The 18539-nt window shown below is 37.7% G+C and overlaps 1 protein-coding gene across 10 annotated transcripts in view; it reads right to left on the bottom strand.

Moving 5' to 3' along the window:
- The window catches only part of SPTLC3 (serine palmitoyltransferase long chain base subunit 3), a 175073-nt gene that overhangs the window by 85702 nt on the left and 70832 nt on the right, over nucleotides 1-18539 (bottom strand). For all 10 annotated transcript variants that reach the window (XM_080588398.1, XM_080588394.1, XM_080588395.1 and 7 more), the window contains 9 exons: nucleotides 13939-14044; nucleotides 11553-11812; nucleotides 10406-10526; nucleotides 8437-8497; nucleotides 6944-7173; nucleotides 5552-5703; nucleotides 5024-5099; nucleotides 2995-3082; nucleotides 557-722 (listed from right to left, as the gene is read on the bottom strand). In XM_080588398.1, the coding sequence (XP_080444524.1) occupies nucleotides 557-673 (117 nt within the window). In that variant the 5' untranslated portion in view covers nucleotides 674-722; nucleotides 2995-3082; nucleotides 5024-5099; ... (4 more) ...; nucleotides 11553-11812; nucleotides 13939-14044. The remainder of the gene's footprint in view (nucleotides 1-556; nucleotides 723-2994; nucleotides 3083-5023; nucleotides 5100-5551; nucleotides 5704-6943; nucleotides 7174-8436; nucleotides 8498-10405; nucleotides 10527-11552; nucleotides 11813-13938; nucleotides 14045-18539) is intronic.

Here is an 18539-nt window from a genome sequence, read left to right on the forward strand (position 1 = left end):
AAATGGTAAGTAAACTGATGTGGATTTTAAGCTGTTCAAGGCTGGAAAGCAGGCATCAGTAAAGTAGGTATCAAGACAACCTTGCAGTAATGTAAACATCAGGAAAAGACAGCTTCTCCTGCCTACATTTTTTTGTTGTTGTTATATTTGTACAGCAATAAATCATACATTGAAAATCACTCCACACACACTTTAGGTTGATAAAACAGCTTTCCACCAGTGATTCATACATTGCGGAGTCAACTCCACCATCGGTTAAGCTTTAAAAGGAAACTACTGTCTTTCAGGGTGCATGAGTTTGCTGTGCTTGATGTGAACTAGAGCCTAGTTAGTCCACAAACAGTATGTTTGTGAGCATCCACAACTCTTACTGCAGTTTAGGATGACAGAAAACAATGCAGCAGCACATTCTGAGATTATAAAACTTAACACACAAGCCAATGCCATACCACCTGTTCAACGAAGACTAAGACCTTCACAAAACTAGCTTAATAAGCAATGTTTCAACTATTTGTTTTCAATATTGAGACAATTGTGGTAAACAATTAAACCTTACCTTCATTCCTTTGGTAATTCCATTTTTCTTACAGACTCCACTTTTTAAGAGGTTATTCTGTTTCTGATGATGATGATGATGTAGATGTCCATTGCAGACAGCACTGGGATTAGCCATCTGTTTAAATTAGTCAGATTCTCAGTTCTTAAGGTTGTCTCAGGTCTTTCTACAGTAAAAAAGACAGTGGGATGAGCAGATAAACTTCTTAGTTAAGGCCTGAAAGGTATCCAACTGGTCTGTCAGGATTTTCCAGGATGAGAGGAGGAACTATCTTTTGCAATATCTAAGAAACTTAAAACTGTTTCTTTCATACACCTTCAGCCCCAGCAAACTAGAATGCGAAATACATAGCAGGAGGTGTGCTCTTAAAATCTCTGAAAAATACTGCTCATTGCTGGCTATTGTATGAACACAGCTTTTATGAGTCAACAAGACTGCTGCAGCTATCAAGAAGTGGGTGGATTCAGAGGCGGAGACATTTAAAGATATATTACCTCTTAAATACCTCCCAGGGAGGAGCATTACATTTTTTTTTCTCTCGATTACATTCCATGTGGAGCTATGTTACTCCATTTAGAGTAGAATAACAAAATGTTTTGAAAACTTAAATAAAGTAATCTTTAAAATTACATGCTTCATTTTATGAAGAGTATACTGGCTGAAGAAAGGATTTTGCTGAGTATAACAGAACATTTTTTTTTCATTTTTTAAAATCTTTTTATATAGGCAGTGATAGATGCAACATTACCCCCCCCCCCCCCAAGGAAATGGAAAGCATTCTAGTATTAAAATGAATGAAATATTTACCTATAACCAGAAAGTATATATTTGGCCCCATCCTACTGACACATGCACACAGGTGCTCACCAGAGTGAACTGTCCCTTTAAAACTCACTTTGGCTAGTAATGGGTTAAATTGCATGGTATTCCAATCAATGAGAAATGGGCTTTTATAAAGTTGATTAATGGGGTATAAACCAGCTAGGCTTTAATCAAATGTGAAGCTACTAAGCAGAATATATATGTTTGCTTTTAAGAGTAGAGTTCATTGATTATGGAAATACTTGCATATATACCTTCTTTGCTGGACAGAACACTTGTGTTTTAGATTTTAGTAGAAAAACATAATAGTATATACGTTCTTGGCCACATGTGACAGAATTTCTTCTTCCCCAAATAATTAAAATTACTGTGGAGACAGATTAAAGGAAAGCTGTATTATAATATCCATTTTGGAAAGCAGTAAGGATGAAAGGCTGGGAAAGTAAAAGTCTTTGAGTATTTTAATTAGAAAAAATAATGATTTCATCTTGCCAATGAAAAGTAAGCAATATACAGAAAATGCAGCCTACAACTGGAATATATGGAATGAAGGAGATTAAATGTTAAATGAGCCACTGTGAAAATACATAAGAAAAACACATTACATTGATTTTGAAAACTTCTTAGCCACCTACTGAATTGCTAAAATGTATTTTCTCTTTTGAAGTGATTTGCAAATTGGGGTGCCTTCAATAGGTAGGGACCAAAAGTTTACAAACACAAGGGAGACCTGAAATGAACTGTATTTAAAAGAAATATGTGTGTTTTCCCTTCTGCATTTTGCTTCATTTCATAGCACTTGGTTGTTTGCAGAGACTTCCATTAAGATCTGTAGAAAAACTCCATAATACACTATGTAGTAGAACAACCAAAGAAGAAATCCATCCCTAATTAGGTTTGATTTTGATATCCTTGGAAAGAAACCTTTTACCTACATATTCAAATTAATAAGGCAGTATCAGTTTTGGTCAAAAAAACAAAAACAAAACAACAACAAAAACAAAACAACAACACAAAAAAAAAAACAACAAAAAAAAAAACCAACCAACAACCCCAAAGCAACATCTCCCTATCTGACTAAAACCAACACAGCAAGAGTAAAACACTGATGTATTTTCATAGCTATGTAACTTCACAGTTACACCAGATTCAGCACCAGAACTCAGATTTCCTAGTTTTTGTTCTTTTTGGCGTTTTTCCTAGGCAAGAATGCCTCATTTCTGTATGAATCAATCTTTTGTAGGCTTCAGTAAGGTATCTGTGATCATAACTCAGTTATAAATTGTGAATATGTAGTGATAAGATCAATTGCTAGTCATAATTACTGTCCAGGAGTTTGCAAGGAAAAGACTGAGATGAGGACAATGCAGAAGTAGGTGGAATGAACAGTCAAAGTAACACTTTCCTGCATATCTATCACTTATGAGACCCTGATAAATCAAACAAGGTGATGTAGGAGAATGCTCTCTGCACCTGGCAACACATGCCCACCAAGAAGCATTCTTCCGGAAATTATTATTTCCTTTTTTGGCTTTCATGGCAAAACATTCCATTTGTTCAGTCATTTACTGATCATCTCGACTGCATTGTGGTAAAGGTAAAACAAGAAAACTTACCACAGTGAACCAGTGGTTCTTCCCCTCAGCAGCTTCCAGTGACTCAGCTAACACCTCTGCCAGGTACACTTCCCAAGAGACTGAGTACCTTCCAGGGCACAAAGTAATATAATTAACATCTCATGTATGCATTACATTTTTTTCATTCAGGTTTGTGGGTGAGGGGAATCCCTGATTAGATAACAGTTCAGATGATGCAAATTCTCTCTCTAGTCCCAGACTGTCACAGTCTATACTTGTTATCTGCTTCAAGGCCCATGAAATAACATTGCCTTTATAGGAATAAAATAATTAATATGCTATATTAACTTTAGTTTTCAATATGCCTAACACATTTAAGATCACAAACAGGCAGCACTAAAAAGAGGGGATTACATTTAAATGCAAATTTAAATGTGCAGTTTTAAAAACCCCAGAGAACATCTGTCCTTTTGGTTTTATTTTAACCATACTCTAAAAGCCAAAGCTCACAAAACAAACACCAGTAGGGGATGAGTAAAATTCCTGCCCTAACTCCATTTGGAGCAAATGATTTATAGCACCTGTGTCTGGCCAGATAAATACAGATAATCTGTAAACAGGATGTGGTATTGCTCCTGGAGAAAAAAATGTTGAATTGTACCCTTTAGAGCCCCCTCTTACTCAAAGCCATCTGTTATTCAGGCTTTTACATCCATATCTATCATGCTACCTATTAGCTGCATAAAAATCAATTATTTAAATACATGAGGGCCTACCCTGCATGGGCACTGGAGGACAGACCCAATAATTGTGGGCTGTACAACACCAAAACCACAAACAGCAATGCACTTTCTCTTTTTACCATTCTGGAGAATGGGAGGAAAAACTTATTACGCTGACTGTAAAAGAACTGTGTGTATTTTAACAGCAGGGGACCCCAATCCTATTAAGATCATACATGTGCTTCACTTCAGTAGCTTGGGTACTAGTCAGAAGGAACAAAGTTGATCCTTGTACACTGGCAAGAAGGTGGAGAATTCCTAAGGTTATTAGCAGACCACACACCATGTTCCAGAGAGATGTTAGTAAAGTTTATAAGATGTGGCTACAATCACAATAAATCTGTAGGAAAGCCACCAGTCATTTCCCAGGGTCTAGGTATTACTCCTTGCTTTGTCATTATTACAGTATGCCACTGGGTTTTGGCTGACCCACCTCTTGAAATGAGGATAAAAAGCCTTTGCAAAATGCTTGGAGATAAATTGCAGAGGAGCATGGTACTGAAAGTAAGATAGATACAGTTAATTAGCCAAGGTTTAAGAGCAAAGAGGAGAGAAATGACAGGGCAGGGCTCTGTCTAAGCAGTCTCTCAGTTCTGTAGGAAAATGTTTCTGTCATGCACTACCGTTGTTACACAGGATGGGTAAGACGGTTGACCTCTGCTGATACATTCAAGAAATGGGGACACAAATATTCAACCTTCTGATAGAGTTTTGGCTCAGACCAACCATTGTGTGTCATGAGAGCGGCCACAGGGTCCCAAGCTGTAATAGCGCTACTGGATTATCTACCATTACAAAAGTACAGTGTTGCAAGAAAAGTGTGAGAGCTGATCCCTAGAAAACTGTAATGTCTTAATCCAGAACGATTTCCACAGGATTCCTGTTTATCCCAGAGAACAGTTAGTTATGATATAGTTGTGAAATGGTCTTGCAATCTATCTGCAAGATCCTCATCATTTCAGTTCATGACAGGTGCAAATTTACATGCCACAAGAAGCAGTAAGGATCTATGCAGAGGCACCTGCTAGCTTTATGCTTATTTGTGCAGGGCAGATACCAATGTCAAATAGGGACTGAAAAAAACTGGAACACCCAATTCAATTTGTTAAATGTCATAGTTTTTGTAATAATTAAATTAGCAGCAGAGCATGCTCCAGTGGTGGAGAACGGAGCTAAAAAGTCCTCCTGCTCTCCTGATCACTTCTCTTACAACAGAAGTCCATATTATTAATTCTGAGTACCACTGAAGACTTATTCTCTGATTAGGATCCCAGTATGTTTGGTACCTGTGGAGACGTGGATATCTGAGATATGTCCTGCCTCAGACATGATCATAAAATCCTCATGTAGTGATCAGTGAGGCTGAAGTAAATGGACAGAGGGGAATTATAGCAACAAAGCAAAATAAGCAATTGCAAGTATCATGTATCTGCTTGTCAGTCATCTTCTTGGGTGTCTTTACAGATTCATCCATACTTCCCCAGCACTGGGTATAGGCTAAACTTCCAAAACTTTTACATGGAAGAACCCCTAATCCATGTCTGCTGCTTTAAACCTTGTCTAGCCAACACATCTGTGGGAAAGGGTAGAAATGTTACCCTATACCTGGGTGTAAAACTGCACACAACTGCCGATGGATCTGCTCAAGTGCCCTTGCACAACTGCCCCCTGAAGGATATACAAAATTTGGTCAGGAAATAATCTTAGAGCATCTTAGAACAAAGACCCATGGCACAGGCAGATGCACCCAACCAGCAGTGCAACAGAGAGGACATGGTACAACAGGCAGAGCTCTGCTACGGCAATGCTCCCACCTGGCCTTGCTCAACCGGGAGGCCAGCTGTATGCAGGCTGGGCTGGATCAGCTGCAGGGCTGCCGTCTTCCCGAGTCCTGCAGAGATGATGCAGCTCCACCAGCTTTAAGAGATCCTCTCCCAAGGCATCTGAGAGGGCTGGGACATACTCTCTGCATGCAATTCAGAGGGAATTGTTAATGGCAGCTTGAAAAATTAGGCAGGGGCAAAAGGCAAGGGTGGGTTGGAGTAGCATAGACTACCTAAGTGGGATGCTGCTTGGGAAGATCAACCACAGGGAAAAAAATTGCATGTTTTACAGCTTAGCTGGTTTATATGAAATTCCAGAAGACATGCTGTGAGATCTCCAGAGCAGGAAGCTCCTACAAACAAGGTAGTCCTGCATCACTTAAAAAATAAATTTCTGTGAATTCACCACAAAATGCTTATGCTCTGACAGGAAAAGCACAGCCAGCGGTGTGGGCACTGGTGCACGAAGCCATGTCCAGCTGTGAAAGCTGAGCTATATCTGGCTGGGAGTCAGGATCTGAAGTCAGGCTGAGCCAAGCTCAAGACTGAGAGGAGATGAGGATGTTCCAGGCCTGTCCAAAAGGCCAGTGGAAGCATGACTAAGGGCTGGGAAGCCAAAAAACAAAAGGTATGTTATAAAAAATTCCCTGGCTGAAGCAAAAACAGTGGTTTAGCAGCTTTATCCTGTCAGCATATACAAATAAATGACTACTGTGTGGATGGAAGAACCTTTTTTCCTGTTTATGTAAACATCTTTATTTAACTTTTGCCCTCCATGTACATATCAAGTCTTGACAGGTTCCTCAACATTGCTCCTGTTCTAAGGGACTCGGAGGTTGCCATTCTGGGGGCACAGGTCTGTCCTTCTCACCTCAGACTGCAGCTAAATCCTTAGGGGAGTGGAGGCCTCTCTAAGGGTTAATGGATAGGGAAGTGTTACTTCATAGCTGGAAATGTGACTCCAGGCTTCTGAGCAGCACTGGTTTTCCCTAAGAGACATTTTTAGCAATTTCACTCTCACCTGTGAGCTACTAGGGTGCAAGAACTTCTTAGGGATCATGGATATATGTACCTAAGAAAAGAAAGTGTATTGTGGAAACTTATAGTCCTTATGGAGAGATCCACAAACTTGAAGGCTGTACCAAAGACTGAATATTCAATTTCATTCCCTATGCTGCAACTGTGAATTTCATTCATGGGCTTTCTACAACCCTGCAACTTTCATTTTTCAACTCTGGCAAAGGAGGCTGGGAAGGAAAAGGTTTTAATTGACTTTCTTTTCTTTTTCCCCAAATGGGCCCTTAAAAAAATTGTTGTTATTTAGTACAGTGATAGCCCAGAAAGATATGTTGGTTTTTATTGCAGAGGTGGACTGTTACTAACCTGCTTTCAGGCTCATAGATCGAGAAGTGGCACAATAACAGTTCTGTGGGAAGTCACATGCACACAGGTTCATGTAGAAAGGACTTTCACAAAGGAAATAGGAGATTCCTGATTTTTTTCAAGCAGTCAACATTTTCTTCCTCCTCTTTATCTGGACTAGATGATCTTTAGGGTCTCTTCCAACTGAACTACTCTTTCATATACTTTCCCTCCCATCTGATTCCTTGTCTCTAAAAGGAAAAAAAAAATATCTGTAAACTCCCAAAACTCAGCTCTGGGCAGTCCAGAACAGGTATCACCTTTATAATTAGACACACCTCATTAATCCTCTCCAGTTCTTTGCTGGATGGCTCAAGGGAAGCTCTTGGGAAACAGCATGGAGCAGGCAGGGACTTGATCTTTTACACTATCTGAACTTCATCTGTACTGTTTTATTATCACAATCTATTATTTCTATCTTCTCTTCCTTTCAACAGATTTTTGTGGATAAGCTTTCAGTAAGGCACAAAGAGGTTTTGGCCTTCATCCATCCTGCTTGCCCACAAAATCTTCAGAAAAAAAAACCACAGCAGAGTAGCCACAGAAAATTCTGAGAATTCTTACTAGATGTTCATAATAAAAAATGTTTGCATGAGGATAAGTAAGGGAAGAGATTTCCAGTTATGATTGCAGGCTGGCAGCAAAGCAGTGATACATACAAGTATTTATTGGGAATCAAAGGTTTCCTTTGATGTGAGTAAAGTTACTGAACTGATCAGAGCTGGAAATCTACAGTACACAGTTATAAACCAATACACCCATTGAAACAATGTGGAGAACTAGGCACCGTGTGTGAACGCTTGTTAGACCATACAAACTGGCAGTTTCATAAGCTTTCAAAAACTTTTCTTTAAGACTATAACTCCTATGAAGACAAGGATGAATTCAGTTTAACAGCTTGATTACACTACCCAGGTTCATGAAGGGATCAGAAAACATTTTAAAACCAAATGACCCTTCTTATCTCAGAAACAGAAGATAAGGGCCAATGAAGCTGAAGAATTTTTCAAAAACTGCTTTTGAAAGGGATGAAGTGCTAATAATTTAAATGAAGATACATTTCTAGCAATTGTGCACTTTGAGGAGAAAGGAGGAAAAGTTTTTCACACCTACACGAAAGTACTTGTTTTCAAAGGGAAGCTCAAACATTGCTGACTAGAACAGATGCTCTGTTTATGCTCTTTGCATACCCCTGGCGCAGAACATATTCTGAATTTGGCTTCCCACCAGCTCTGCGTCTTATATTTCAAATTTGTTGTAGGCTTTCCAGACCATTTTACATATGGAACATAGTGGAGCTTCAATCACACCTCCAGGTGCTTATGTAACATTAAAAATTACCTTTAATTGAAAAGCAGAATAGACTGCAGCAGGGATTTTTGCTGTTGATATCAGTGCAATCAGAACTATACTAGTTGTATGTACTAATTAAGTTAATTCAAAGCAGACATTACCTCATGGATTGCCAGACCATCACTCTGATGACCCAAGTACCCCCAGTTGCAGTGGACATACCTAAAAACCCCAAAGTAAACATGTTATACATAGTATTTCTCATTTTAATATTGCATTCTGTAAAACCCACACTGCATTGAGTATTCCAGTTGCTACAGGGAGATGTGCTGAAACCTTAGTATACAGTGGGGTAAAATGGTGATACATGAAATAATTCCAGCTGTTTTACGCACGTGAGTTATGCAGGACACTTTATATGTCCAGATGTCAGATCACCTGATTGTTGGATGGCTAGATCTTTGCTTAGGTGTACTGTTTCTCTCATTTTTTTCTTTTACCACTTAATGCATAGCTGTTAGATAAATTCAGCATATTTCTTGTTACTCTCAGATGTGATTCCTTCTTCAGTTAGGGTTAAAAATCTCATTCTTCTCTTGCACTGTAGTAATACATTATTTCCTTAAGTCACTACATGTCAGTGGAGTTACAGCAGTGTAAATAAATTGCCAGTCATGGCCGATATATTCAATTTCTAACTACTAATGTAGTGGACTTGTGAAAAAAGAGATTAATAAATCCATAAATGATTTATTATAGATCAGTAAAAGATGACAAACAGGCTCATTATAACCAGACCTAAGTTTCATGTATTAGCATGTGCACAACATTTCGGATGTTATTCTTGAATTGATAAAGAAACTATACATTTCAAATTTTCAATTTCTATGCAGCACCATTAATGATGACACCTACTATTCAAGACAGGGTTTAGATAAAATTTATAAAGTACACCCGGTTTTTCAGTTTATAATTAGCAATGCACACCTTAAATAGCCTACATCTGCACTAACTTGATCATTTAAATACTGCAGGCTAAGTTTTGCGTAAAAAAAACATCAGGCATTCAGGTAGCCAACTGAAGCTTATGGATAATTTTGGAGGTCAATTAATCTTGGGGTGCTACATCTGCCTGAACTGTTTTGATCTATTAAAACTTAGGATAAAGACCTCTACTCTTTTGCTGTTATTACCATTATTTCCATAATCTCTCTCTTCTTTTTCCAGTGTTCATAAGCTGAATAGTATATAATAATATCTTTAATATGCGCTAAAAGTTCACATATACCCACAGATTTTGAATATTTCCTTTGAGAAATGAAGCTTCTAAATTCTTTTATTTCCCTTTTTATTAATTTTAACATAAAACTGAAATCTCAAACCACCTGTTCTCTGTATTAAAAGCCTGCCATTATCATAACCTTATCAATAGAAATCCAGTACAGTCGTACTTTCCTCTGAAAACACCTACTTAGCTTTACCGTTTCCAGTAGTTATGTTGATTTCAAAATTATTTTACCATTGGTTGTCATGACTTACTGGATACAGCCAACATCAACGATGGAAATATCATAAAGCATGTTTAAAATAATAATGATTTTAGTCATTCTCCTTTCCAAAAGTTTCAGATGCAATTGGGTTGCATTCTTAAGCACTAATGCAAAACCCGTTAGCGCTTGATAGTATCTTGTTACTGAAAGCTGGAAACCTCCTGACCAAAATTTAAGTCCCATCACCCCCAAAATCATACTTAGCAGCACAGACCTTGTCGCAATATTTTTCAAGTACTACTCTAGAATTTTCAGGAGTGAGATAATTTTTCTGAATTTCAATTTTCAAAGAACTCTGCTAACTCTTGAGTTCAGGGAGCGACTCATATAAACTAAGATCATTTCAGATAGGCCGATGGAACTTGCCTCAAGTAATAAGACAAAATACAATATAAGCTACTGTACTTGTGGGGAAAATGCATTGGAAATTACTATGTTGGGTAAAGGGTTAAACTTTAATATTTGGGGAATTGTTCATACACTTTGTAGCAGGCATATTAAATGGTGCTCAGGTTAGGAATCTAGACTAAATACAATGATGAAATAGAGTCCTCTAGAAGCACAAGAATTATGAGCTTACCTTCTTTCACTCATCAGGCAAGTGGTCTTCTGGCAAATGACCTCAACACTGACAGAGCAGTCAAGAGTAAAACACTTGTAAAGCGGGTGATCTGAAGTGTATCCAAATCTCACTTTCCAGTCTGAAAAAACAAATAGGTAATTTTATTCACTTTTTATTTACCAAACAAACAATTTTACACATTTTAAAGTTTCTTTTCATTTTGCTTTTTGAAATCTCAGCATTGTAAATACTTTCATTCCTTCCAAACTGTAAGTATGCCCTTGTTAAAAACATGTTCACCAAGCCACAGAAGAAACTTCATAAAGACTCATACCAATAAATAACTCATACCAAAAATTTGTATTTGGTGGTCTATAACAATCTGTACCACAGGCCCAAATAAAAAAATCCTAACAAGTTTCCTTTCTTTTGGAACAAAATCTGTTTTTCCTTAGTTACAAATTGTGCCCTTCTTTATTCTCTCATTATGTACAATAAGACAAAATGAAAATGGTTGCAAGCCATAAGCACATGAAAATACTGTCTCCCTGGTTCCTTAAGCAACATTACCAGAATTTGTTCTCTGTATGTATTGAGATGTCAATCAGCTGTGAGTGCTCATAACATTAGGCAAATGCTGGAATTTCTTTTTTATATGGCACACATATCTGCTTAGGAATTTGTACGCAAACCAAAGAAATGTTGTGGCACCTGACAATTTAATATTTTTGTAAGGATTAAGACTTCCTAAGTTGCACAGCTGATACAGTTCTGTCTCTATCCCACTGTACAAAAAGAAAAAAAAATCTTACTGGAATGTCATAGTCAGGCAAAATCAACAGTAATACAGAAAACCTGACCAAGACAAAAAGAACATCGCAGTAACCAGAATTCTACTGCAAAAATACAGCAGTAAGCACCAGGAAGTCTAGTATATCCTTCTGCTCTAGCTTCTTCCACATACAAGTATCATGCCACTACTACATTCTTACCTAGTGTTTGATCATAAAGTCAAATATGCAATTCTTACTCCTTAAATGAAACACTTCATGTGATTAGACACAGTGAAGTCAATAGAGTAACTCACCCAAGCCAAAGGGTGAAAGAACTTTACAAACACCAAGGTGATTGCAAAACCTCTTTCTTGGGCCACTTCTCTACTGACCTCTTTCATCAGCAACGTGATCCAGAGGCATTTAACCTCTGTAGCTGTCCAAGGCAGACTTGAGTCTCTTTTTCCGAGATCTCCTGCCAGTCAGGCTAGTCTGTTCACTGGTCTCCATAATTTGGAATAAGCCAGCATGGTATTGTCATCATTTCCAGTTGCTGACGTAATGAAAGGAGCAGGGACAGCTCTATACCATCCGTTCCTTCTCTGTGTCATCACCGAATCAATCCAGGTACGTTGTTCTTAGCAACAAACATCTGAAACATTAAGACAACTGATACTTGACCAGGAACACAAATCTCCTCAGTATTACTAACGAAACTCATCCAAAAGATGTAGCATTAACATATATTTAATGATGAAATTTCAGTTTCTAAGCAGGAAATTATGAAGAGATTTCACACAAAGCCTAGTTTCTGAGCAGGAAATTACAAAGAGATTTCACACAAAGCCTAGAGGTTATTGTTCATTGTTCTTGTAATGTAATTGTTCGGTGCTTCCAGAAGTGTGAGATTTATACAGGCTCAGATGAGAACTAGTAATGCTACCCAGTTTAAAAGAAAGTAGCATTGTGAAATACCCAAAATATATTTTTTGATCTAACAACAAATGGCTACATTTTGCAATTCTTACTCATTCAATGAAGCGCTTCATGTGATTAGACCTATTGAAGTCAATATAACTACTTACCCAAGTGGTTGTTATGCTTCAACACCTCTATTAGCATTACTAAACTTAGTGACATGATAGAGTAAATTGTTTGCCTTCCCCATTGCCATTGAACAAATCATTTCAAGACGTGGCATAGAATTAGACTGTGTTAAACGTGACTCCATACATGGATTAACTTTAGTCTCATTTCCTGTTGTTATTGCCTGTATTTTTGCTATTCATTATTTCAGTTCTGTCCATTCTCTCTCTTAGGGAAATACGTGTTAAGAGAGAGAAAATGTCTGTGTTGCTTATCAATCATAATGGTAAAGAGCCAGTAGGTAGGTTGCCTTATGAAAACTAAGATTTTTTCCTTCAGCAGACTGATGATACTTTACTATTGTTGACAGTTATTTCAAACAGACAGAAGAAATCAATTACTGTTCATCTTACTAACCTGCTATAAAATTTCAAATGGTTTTCTAAATACAATTCCGTATAGTTTCAGTTTGGCAGAAATTCTTTTGAACTTTAAGAGTTTTGCTCCATCTATGGCTTTGTGACCTAGTTGCTATTTTGTTTTAACCAGGTTTAGCTGTAATTCTTTCCCAATTTTGTGCTTCTCTCAAGTCAATGAAGCTCTGAAGAGGTACCATGGGATAGATGGGAGGATAAGAGTCTGAATGAGAATTTAAAAATTCATCCTAGAAATTGGTCTCAATTTGCAGATGGGGCAATATTGCAAAATGATCCGAAAATCTTTTAAACCCACAAAGTTCTGAGAGAGATGGTTTTAGAAATTTGTTTAAGCCTTGCATTTAATTGCACTGTAACTTTATTTAAACAACAACAACAAAAATATGTTTCAGTTCCTTACTTGGGGTTATTTGTTTTTCAGATTTACTGCACAAGTCTGAAACACCCTATATTTGTTACAGAAGCTTTAGGAAGCTGAACAAACCCTGATGTTCCAAAAATACTGCCATTTTTCAGGAGCTAGGACTCCAAGATTCAGCTCAAAGCTGGTACGTAAACCAGAGAATAAAATCATCTGAAGGAATTCCAGAAGAGCAAGTTCTCTTTCAAGATATTAACTTCAGTTGTGGCTTTTTCATTAAATATGCTCACATTTTTACAGGAAGCGAATTTATGATTGAAGCCTTTTGCATGTTGCGCAAAGACACTGAAAAACCAAAACTTCTGTCCTATGGCATTCATTCATTCATTCCTATATTCCATGTGACCTTTAATTGTTACATTATGCAAGGTAAGTTTGACAGACCTCAAGAGAGAACTGGAATCAAGTGTTGTGTTTTCTAGTCACTATGGTTCTGTTGAAATAAGTCCCCGTGTCAAACAAAGAAGAACGTATTATAATATCACTGGAGAAGGCTAAACAAGTAGGGCCTTAGAGCACTTTTAGCCAGGCCTCATTCCACTGACCAGCTACGTGCATTCATCCCTTAGCTTGGGAAGTGACTTCTCCAGCTATCTTTAGCAGCTTGGATTTCCAAGCAACCTTTTCAGTACATGATACTGTAACCCAGGACAGGGGTCTTGTGCTGTTTTTGTGTTTTTTTTTTTTTTTTTAGATGTTGCTTAAATGTCAAGCTAATAAGTGATCAGCTACAGGTTGCTCTGACACTGGTACATGTCCCTCAGTTCCAGAGTTTTCACTACAGCTAACAGACATCTAAGACAGTGTTTTACCTTTAAAAGTTTCTTTCCTCACCTGCTGTTCAATAAGCTGGCAAACAGCAGCTGACATCATGGATTTAGTGCAGCATTAACGCAGTTTTTTGCATATCATTTACCTCTCTTCAGTGGATGAAAACATGCTAGAAATAGAACAGAGATGACTCAGTATTTAGATGACTCAATATTTCTCATCAGGACAGGCAAAACTGAATACTCAGCAGGGAAGGGTGCTAGAATCCCTTTTCATTGAAAGAAAGGTGGATAAAAAGGGGTGGAACAGGGATAGAGGACTGGCATTCTGGAGAATGACTTGTACTATCCTACCTCTGTGAAATAAATAGGAGAGCGGCCTTACCCTTCTTTCCTTCCCACAGCAACTGCTGTGCTCCAGACCCTCTTAGCCTCTAGCAGCCAATTTAGCTCCCAAAATGTCTTGTCCTGGTAAGGCAGACAGCCAAGCCAAGCCATTGCCATTTTAGTATCCCAGGTGCCACCTGCCCTAGCTTACTGCCTCTGTTACACGTTATTTATAGAATCATAGAATTTAAGGCAGTTCTTCAACAAATCAGTAGTAGAGTATGTGCTACTCCCTGTTGTGTAAAAATTTCCAAGTTCTGATACTGTTTTTACCCCTTTTTAAAACAGTGTAAAAATGACATCCTTATTACTAGATTTCTGAGGCCTGGAGACACCACTAATCTTAGATCTTAGATAAGTACAATTTTATTCAGAGAGGTTGGGGTTCTCCTACTATGTACTCTCTTATGGAGTTGGGTTTGACTAAAGGACCTCTCCGAAAAGTTCCCTGACTTAACCACAATTCCTCAACAGTGGAAAACATAATGCTTGCTGTAGCAGTACATTCAGGATTGCCCATGTCCGGAGTTTGATGTTTAAGACAAAGCCACAAACACAGAAAGAGTAGTGCCATGTAAAAATAAACTTGAGGGAAAAAAAATTAAAAAATCCTGTGATAACTCTGCAGGAAGGCATAACCCTTGTCCTGGGATGACACATACAAAGCTCTGTTGGCTTTAGGCACTCTGTTCAGACTCAGACTTACACTTTTAAAGACTCAGACCAGAATCTATCTAGGCCTAGTTAGAGATTGCTTGTATTCTCTCTAGCTGAATCCACTGTGTCTTTCCGAAACTGGACAAGAAAATTACACATCCATCCAGACGTCAAAAACAGAATATTTCAGACTAACCTTCCACATAGTTGTTAGGGCAATGCTTTAAAAAACTTTAGGAAGTAGTATAATTAAAGAGAAATACAGAATTTCATATAGTATAGAACAGCAAGCAAATCATTAATATAATTACTCTTTTACATATGTGCTCAATTAGAGTTGTTAGTAGACTTTACAAGAACTCAAACCAGCATTCATTATCACGACTTTTTAATAACACAAACCACTTTTGCACTGAGTCTTTTTTATCTAACTGTAGTCATTTCCAGGATACCAAAGCTCTTGCAAATATCGCAGCCTTCCCACAGTTGCATACTTATGTACCTTTACTACTCCGAGTATTTCCATTCAAATCAATACAGCTGCTCACAACATAACTGTAAGGCTGAGAACAGCTTTTGTAAGACACAGTAAAACTCCTGACCATTCTTATAATACTTCTCTATATCTTCTCCTATTTCAAATCACAATCGTTAAACATAGTTATAGCTTGGGTTCTAGAGAGTCTTCCTTCTAGGTTTTGTCACAGCCTCCTAAAGAATTCACAGCGTGACTCTGTCCCTGAGCATCCCCTTCAATAAAATCCAAGTTGCTTTGCTATCTTGTAATAATATAAGAGCTAATTATTACTGAGATAACACCAATACACCAATACTGTTCATAAGAACACTAGCTGATGTAAGGACAGAAGTCAGGATGCTACCTTGTTTAAGCTTTTGTTTAGACCTCAGGGCAGACATGATGATGGTCCTGATGGGCGATACTAGGATTTGCTAAATCATTCACCAGGACTACGAAGATTGCCTAGTCAGTTCAAAGTTGGCACTCTTAAAATGTCTCCTGTTGACTGGACTCACATTTGAACTAGATATTTTGAGTGGATTCTCCTTCTGCACTCAGCATTGTCAACTGGCACAGTTTTATTGATAGTCTCATGATATATTTTTTTCCCCTCCTTCCCTGTAGCCCTTTCTCCTGAAGCACTGGGACTTTGTAAACCTAGCTTTATACTTTTTTTGTTTGTTTTGTGACAGTATAGGAATAGTTGAGTTAGAGCTTTTTGTATTTTCATGAGTTCATGGCCCAAAGGCAACAACATGTTCTCTTAATGAAAACTGAGATTTTCAGATGACAAATGGCTGTGGGAACTTCACAGATAAACAACCAGTACTGTGAGATCCATGTTGAACCCGAAGCCTTGGCAATTCTGGGTGTGCAGCATTTGGTAATATTTCTTACCCTCTGAGACAGAGTTTGAGTGTTTTTTTTCCCAATAAGATCAAGTTAATAAATTGCATTTTTCATTTACAACTGACCTTCTACACTTGCATTTTATTTTCATAGCTTAGTTGTAGATAGGAAGCAGTTCACATTATTATTTCTACTGTCCAGGGAACTAAAATCATATTTTCACAGAGTTTTTCTCTGTTTCAATATTTCTTTTGGGTCAAAACCAAAATCATTTAGAAGTTTCTTTTTTCTAAACAAACACTTATATCCATTGTAGTTACCGATTTTTGTTTATATTTTAAGTTTGGCTCTAGAGAGAGAAGATTCCATAATCGATAGCCTACTTTTTACAGTGGGAGACAATTTCAAATTCATTCTCTGCCAGACTCATAACAGAGCTTCTCAACCCTTACATGCAGCAGGGACTGAAGCCACCAGGTTTGTTGTCTTTCACTCTCCCGCAGTACAGCCAAATACAATTTTATTCATGTTCCTCTGAGGAAAAGAATATAGTGAAACAGATGCAGAAGGATACAGAATTAAGTATTGTTTTTGGAAAATAACTTCTGAACTTCCTGAATCTTCTGCTCCTCCGAGTTTTATTATACTTCTCATTTTTAGCAGTTCATAGCATATTTGTTGAAATAAATATAGCACACAGTAAAATCAGTTATAAATCCACAGGATATAAGCTTCAAAAATTCATTCTCTTTAACTGAAAATTATTTAGATAAAATATAGTGTTTTTATTTTCTTTTCTTCTCCAATGCATCCAAGTAATATATACTAAAATAGCACACCACATAGTGTAGGCTCTTTGCTGTAGCTGTCCTGGTGCTCACTCTTAAATTTCATATCCAGTAGGATTAATGACAAGCAGATCTCGGTGAGGCACAAGCATTAAACAAAGTCTGGAAAAGCACTTGGTATAGCTATTTCACTTATTCCGGTCTTCTGGCACTTGCTAAGTTATACTCCCCAAACCAGTAGAAACATGAAACGGAACATTTTCTGACACACTGTATGGCATCAAGATATTAGCATAAGTGTACACTTTGTGTGTATTAGCTTTCTACAGAGAAATAATCTTTTTATTTAGTAGGATGGTACAGACATGAAGGCTCATTTTCATCTTTATCAAAAACCTGTTATAGAACTGGAGGAATAAAAGACTTTAAAAGTGCTCAGATGAACGATCTTGTACTGACCTCTGATGGCTTTAAGTGTGTATGACAGTCCTGAAATTGTGCCTAGGAGCTCTAGTGCTCTGAAACAATAATGTTGACATGACAAGAAACAGGCTCTTTCAAGATGTAAACCAAATAATTTCTAAGGGTGTCCTGGGATAATTTTTGCTTTGCACCACCATTCTCTTTTGAAGGTGAGGTGAAAATGTGTACAAGCCAAGGTAAGTGCTTGCAGAAAACGTTATTTCCAATGGAAATCCTGTTTCTGTCTTACAGCTCTTCAGAAATGTCTCCAGGTTTTATTAACAAAACAAAACAAAAAAAGTTCACCTCATTATTTCTTTATAATTGAAATAGTATTTCTGATCACAGAGCAGAAAACGTTTGAAACAGGAAGAAACTACTGTCAAAAAGTTTATGTCTGCCAAGTTCACAATACACCACCTAAAATACATGATTCCTAAGGTGTGGGGAGCACATGAACTTAAATCTTCATCAGTAGGGTAGAAAATTATTAGAAATCTTTTGAATGTGCCCACCTGGGCCACAGAGGGAAAAAAGAAAAACAAGGGGTGGGACAGGAGAGAGGAGTGTTTTCAGTCCAGCAAGATTTTCTCCCAGGGGTTTGTGCCTAAGGCAAACTCTGAGAATTGTTACATCTTTATCCAGGAGTCTTATTAGCAGCAACTCTGAGAGCCTCTTGAGTGGAAATACCATTCTTTATTATTTAAAAAATAAACAGGTAAAAACCAACCAACCAACAACAAAAAAACCCACCTGGGTCTTGTGAAGATAGCCTAAACAACCCTGAGAACTGTGCTCAGGGCTAATGGGCTTTGAGAATGAAAGAAACAAGTGCCTAGGTTCCCTATCTGCAGAAAGAAGCTGGCAACCCAAAAATTGACTTGAGTATCTACCAGGGACGGTACAAAAGCAACTCTACCTACATACAGTGCAATGGCAGCCATGGAACACAGTGTGAAATCGTCAAAATCTCTTCCGCCTTTTTCAAAAATGCACCAATGG

The sequence above is a fragment of the Anser brachyrhynchus genome, assembly GCF_964034855.1.
Source record: "Anser brachyrhynchus genome assembly, chromosome: 3".
Taxonomy (NCBI): Eukaryota; Metazoa; Chordata; class Aves; order Anseriformes; family Anatidae; genus Anser; species Anser brachyrhynchus.